This window comes from Diceros bicornis, chromosome 19 (assembly GCF_020826845.1).
Source record: "Diceros bicornis minor isolate mBicDic1 chromosome 19, mDicBic1.mat.cur, whole genome shotgun sequence".
In the NCBI taxonomy this organism is placed as follows: Eukaryota; Metazoa; Chordata; class Mammalia; order Perissodactyla; family Rhinocerotidae; genus Diceros; species Diceros bicornis.
In genome coordinates, this window is record NC_080758.1 from 28,353,691 (window position 1) to 28,359,613 (window position 5,923).

A 5,923-nucleotide genomic window follows, 5' to 3' on the forward strand; every position below is an offset into this window, starting at 1 on the left:
CCCAGGACATGATCTGGAAGGATAAGAAAGCAGGTAAAGCAGTTTCTAGTCTAGTGCCCCATCGGCCCCAGTGACATCGTGCACTATGGGGAAGGATGCAGTCAGATGAGGGTCAGAATAGGGCTCTCTAGAGTGGGGGACCCCAGGCAGGGAAACCCTTTGCCCAGGCATAAGTGCAGTACTTGCCTGAGCTCAGAGAAAACTCATAAGCTGATACTTGGGTTGAACAATAAATCTACTTTCATTCTATTAAAGAAAAAATTTAGACTGGTATACAACTTGTTTCTAGATGTTTTCTTTAGATAGTAGTAACACTGCTGGTTATACATCCTTTCTTCTCTTTGTGTTTGTATTTCCTGATTCTTGTTAATAATGCACATGTTACACAATAAAACTATTCTTAAAATACTGTTTTTAATTGACATAAAAAGAAAAATGGGGGGCTGGCCCGGTGGCGCAAGTGGTTAAGCGCGTGCGCTCCGCTGCAGCGGCCCGGGGTTCGCTGGTTCGGATCCCAGGCGCGCACCGACGCACTGCTTGGCAAGCCATGCTGTGGCGGCGTCCCATATAAAGTGGAGGAAGATAGGCACAGATGTTAGCCCAGGGCCGTCTTCCTCAGCAAAAAAAAAGAGGAGGATTGGCGGATGTTAGCACAGGGCTGATCTCCTCACAAAAAAAAAAAAGAAAAGAAAAAAAAAGAAAAATGAAACAAAAATCTTTCAAGCAAACACAACTTTCCCAGCTGACCTATTTAAATAATCAAATAATTTGCTGTCCTAACTCTTCAACTCAAGAGAACTTGGTGGGTGAGTTATCCAGAAATTTATTACACTTATGTCCTTTTATAAGTAGTACATTAAAACAATTTGTACTTTTAAAAGTCCCAAGGGACTTCGAGGGCCTCAGATTTAACAATAAGAGCTGATTAGTGATTTCTTCCTCACCAAGAAACATCGTGTTCTTTTTTCATCCCATCTTGCCTATGGGAACACCTCCTGTTTAGCCCTAAGAAGACTTGGTGGGGAAAGGAGACCCTCCTCTCTTTGGGATCAATCTAGGAGAGCTTCCAGGCTCCTAGACTCTCTGGCAGCAGGGGACAGAAAAGACATGCACACACACATGCGCACATGCGAGGACACGCACTCACCACGGAAGTGAAAGTAGAGAGACTCCATGTTTTCTAAGATGCAGTCTCAATGTTATCTGTGGGACAGAAGAACATGAGTGTTCTAATCAAGGAATTGGTGAAGAAGACAGTGCAGCTTAGATACAGAATTTTCTCTCCATTGCACAAGCAATACATTTTGTTAACATAAACTTTCATCTTCAAAACTCAAAGATCAATTTATCAGCCCCCCCATACCTCAATTGGTTCATCTACATTGTCCAGAGGCTATTGTATTGAATTGCTTACAGCCAGAGCCTGAGTGAGACGTTGTTAAGCTAACGACTATAGAGATGGTACAATTCCCAAAAGCTTATTCTACAGATATCAGTGCCCTGCTTGGGATCTAAAATGAATTGCCTTGATTCAAAAGGATTTCTGGATGGCCATAGAGATGAAAATATCCGAAAGCAATTCAAAGAAAAGTTTGTTAATCTTTCAAAAGAGTTATAATGCCATAGAAATCAAAGCCAGTGTAAGAAGATCATTCCTACAGTTTCCTAAACTTGCACTAATAGGAAATGTGTTGCTAAGGCAGCACAGCCCCCTGAAGAATTCTCCTTCAAACTCCTCCAAGATATGGCCACTGAGCTCAATGGACAAGGGAAACCTCCCTGGAGAGCAGAAGAGAAAGAATACAAATTGACTAAAGGATTATCTACACTAGCAGGAGAGGAACCCTTGCTATTATTGTCCATTAGGACGATGCTTTATGTTGTTATCTCTGTTCTCCCCACTTTACTGTCTCTAAGTGAAATTTTTGTTGTAGTCATCCTATTATTCCTCCATCATTGTATATTGCTTGTCTGTGAGTAATTAAATTCATCTAGTATGTGGGGATGAAAATCGGCTACCATTTGGACTGACTGAAGTGACAGATACAGCACCGAGAGATCCTAGACTTAGCTGAATGCAGTAAGTGGAATAGGCTTCATTATTTTTGTTCATTCTTAGAAGTGAGTACATGTCTACTTTGGTCTAGCTGGGCAGACAGCCAAAGTGGAGAAAGCACAGAGTCTTCTTACCAGCAATCTACAGCCTACAAAATGGCATCAGGAGTGGTGGGATGGAACACGCTGTATCTCTGAATCCCATGTGGGGGTAAAGTGGGTGACCTCAAATTTCCTGTGCCTGCCCGCCTGATGCAAAGTCCACAATTCAGACGGTAGGAGGCATACTTCGTATCGTACCGTCTGTTCTGGTTCAGTGCATAAGAATCCAAGTCTCTGAGGAAGGCGACATGGTGTGCAATTCACTGGACCAAGAGCTTTGGCGGCCACCTCCTCTGGGAAGCCTGGCCATGAGGTTCCTCCTGATCATTGCAATTCTGCTGTTCCAGAAGTCCACAGGTAATACAGAGACCCAGGAGCTCACTCAGACCAACAGTGGGATGGATTATTTCCAAGAACCTAAGGGAATTTCGCAATTCAGAGTAGGAGGAGATAGGGCCCCTAAGGATGGCTAAAGTCTATCCAACATAATCAGAAATTCCCTCTTCTTGAGGCCTTTGACCATGGTACTTTTCTTAAAAAGAAGTACTCACAGAACTGAAAAGAGGGCATAATTTCCTCTGGGAAGGTCTCATTATAAAGAGGAATGAGCCTAATATTTAGAGATGCCCTTATTTCTTTGGATGCAGTTTTTGCTCTGGCACCCAGTTAGATCTTCTTCCACTCCAATATATATCTTTTAGTCTATTATACTACAGTGTGTGAGTAGTGGAAGAAGCACAAACTTTGAAGTCCGGTTTGAGAAACCTGCCTTCAATGTCTGCTAGCTTGTCAACTTCGGATAAATGGTGAAGACTCTCTGAGCCTCAGTTTCCTTATTTGTGGAGATAATGACACCTGGCTCATGGGGGCTTTATTAAATGATAGAACATTTGTGAAACATCTAGCATAAGGCTTGCAACATACTAAGAACTTAAAAATTAGTTTTCTCTCCCCTTTCAAAACCAGATCTCTTATATTTATCCCTTATTATAGACATAATAATAGTCTATCCCTGAACCCCTAAACTCCTAAGAATCAAAGGAGTTCTAGAAACTGGGATTGGAGGCAGCATCTTTGTTCTCAGTCTTTGTCCTCCAAAGTCTATTCCAACCTATAGTAAAGCCCAGTCTATAGTACAAGCCCAGAAACTGAAATTTGAACATCCTAACTCTTAGATCCTTGAAAGTCTTTTAGGATCACTAAAGGAAAGAATATATATCAAGATGAGCAAAGTTCTTGGACTGAATGTTGGAGGAATTCTTGCCTCTGGAGGTGGAGAGAGAATGAGGAGTCATAGAGGGACTTGTTTAAATCCAAGATTATTGTGATGGCATACAAGCCAAAGGCAGATACGCATTGGTAAAAATGTACAATGCTGAGAATTAATAGGGGAGGAAGATTATTGAGGGAAAAAAATACCTGACTGGACAACAAGAAAGTCATTCTTGACCATGGTAGTGAGTATGAACCCAAGAGCATAGTTTGACTCAGGCATAAATACATAGTAACAAATTATAATTCTCTGGGCATTAGAGGTGGGGTAGTGGTAGGAAGTAGTGCCCTAGGAGCATTCAAATGGAGGCAGACTTGCTGAGGTTCCCAGATAAAGCATAGTTCCATAGCCTGAAATCAAGGATTCAGCTCTTTTTTTTTTTTTTCAAATAAGACCTGATGCTCTTGGTGGCATCCATCAGAGGTTAGATGGAAGCCCAAAACCTTGGAGAAACTAAATATGAGTGATCAGTTAGACATAAACACTGAGGTTTTCCTTCTTGGAGAATCTTCTGTGGGATATTATGGGCATATGCTTTCTGGATCTTCCATACACCTAATCCCTACAAACATCCTCTGTCTTCCCCATGACCAAAGTTGCCTTTTAGTCTCAAACACTGACCTTGGCCTATTGTTCTTTATGTGCACAGTAACTGAACAACTCAAGAAATGCTGGGGTGAATATATACGAGGACACTGCAGGAAAGTTTGCAGAATAAATGAAATACGTGAAGTACTATGTGAAAATGGGAGATATTGTTGCCTCAATATCTTGGAACTGGAAGCACGTAAAAAAATTACAAAGCCACCACGTCCAAAGCCAATGACATATACAGTGACTCTTCCTCAAGATGATGATACAAACATAGAAAGTTATTTAAGCCCAGAGGCTAATTCTACATAAATCAAGTATAATTTTCTGTTCATTTATTTCTTAACCTACTCCAATAAACTAAGGTGAAGTGATTCACATCTTCTCCCTTGTGGTTCCTTGATCCTCAGAATGACCTAAAGCAGATTCTAATAAAGCTCATTTCCAGTTTTCTGACTCGTTTATTCTTTAACCAAAGATCGAACACTAACTATACCAAGTGATGAATTGATAAGGATAACTCAGAACCTTCCCTTGAAAAGCGGGTATAACCAGCGCACTAAAAAACCTATAACGTGGAAGACTGTAATAAGAAACTCAGGAAAGTTGACATGTAATTCAGGAGAGGGTGATCCTGAGTACTCAGAGAAAATTCATGAGTGAATTTAGGATTAAAGTGGTGCCTTATGAAATGTGTAGGATTTCAACAGCTGAGTATTACTAGGGAAGGCGATTTGAGTGAACAGAATGAAATCAATACATGGGAGGAAATTGGACAAGACAAGACATTTCAGAAGAATGTACATGCACTTTGTTTGATTTAAGACTAGAATACCCAAAGTTGAACTATAGGGAAGTTTAATTTCTTTAGTTCCTGTGTAAAAGCAATGAACTGAGAAGATAGAGATGAATAGGATTCTACTATCGTGGAGCTCACTATATATGGTGGAGACAGACATAAATACGTAACTCCAAGACAGAGGTTTTTAGTTGTTTCTTTGTTATTGTTGTTGTTTTTTGTTACCATAATAATGCACCCTTTTGGTGATTGGGGCCCTTTGGAGTTTGGAGGAAACATAAAGGACCTAGGCATTGACCTGAATTGCAATATTATATGAGATTTTATTGCTATCTTGATATACAAGACAACATCATGACAATCCAGGTATGTACTCCACCTAATTCTTAAAGATATACCTTTTGGATATGATTAACATGAAAAATTTCTTTTCCAACTACATTTTACACTCACTTTCCAGTTTTGTTTCTTATATCATTTCACCACTGTAACATTCACCACGAATTCGTGGCTTGTGTTCTCTTAATTATTCTCTTATCTCCTGTTCTAGGGCTGGGGCAGGGAATATACAAGATAAGCCTAGAGTGTCTTGTAGTGCCAGAAAGTAAGGAAGTGCTTTAAAAATCAGAAGGATGGGGCATGTTAATGGGACACAAGAGTCACTTTGAAAGAGCTTTGAATGACCAAAGTTGGGACAATTTGAGCAATAAAATAAATAGCATAGCATTGGATTATAATACAACATAGAAATAAATGTCCATCAGTCCATGCTGATATGAATGAATGAATGAATATATAAACAAAGTGATTCGAAGAGACAGATTTTCTGTACAGAAGAATTCCCAGTCATTTATGCAGACACTCCCTCCTCAAGGAGGTGGAGCTTCACATCCCTTTCCCTTGAATGTGGGCTGTGCTTAGTGACTTGCTTTCAAAGAGTAGAGTGTGGAAAGGAGTAAAAAGGTAACTGTACAGTGGATAAACCTGATAAAGTCATGTTTCAGATTTTATGGAGAAATCATGTACATAGTATGAACGTGTGATATGATGTGATGAGAATGACACTTCACCTTTGCTGTCTTCCTCCCAAAAACCCATAACCC

General features: G+C 40.2%; 1 protein-coding gene across 1 annotated transcript; it reads left to right on the forward strand.

The window, feature by feature from the left end:
* The first annotated feature begins 2,405 nt into the window (after window positions 1-2,405).
* DEFB127 (defensin beta 127) lies at window positions 2,406-4,333 on the forward strand. The gene is made up of 2 exons (XM_058562191.1): window positions 2,406-2,514; window positions 4,080-4,333. The coding sequence occupies exons 1-2, from the start codon at window positions 2,406-2,408 to the stop codon at window positions 4,331-4,333; spliced, it is 363 nt and encodes a 120-aa protein (XP_058418174.1).
* Window positions 4,334-5,923: the final 1,590 nt, after the last annotated feature.

Excerpts from the sequence above, each read along its gene's own strand:
- DEFB127 (XM_058562191.1), top strand. The coding sequence starts at position 2,406 with ATGGTGTGCAATTCACTGGACCAAGAGCTTTGGCGGCCACCTCCTCTG. Across the intron at positions 2,515-4,079 it reads GCTGTTCCAGAAGTCCACAG|TAACTGAACAACTCAAGAAA; the intron begins GTAATACAGAGA and ends TTATGTGCACAG.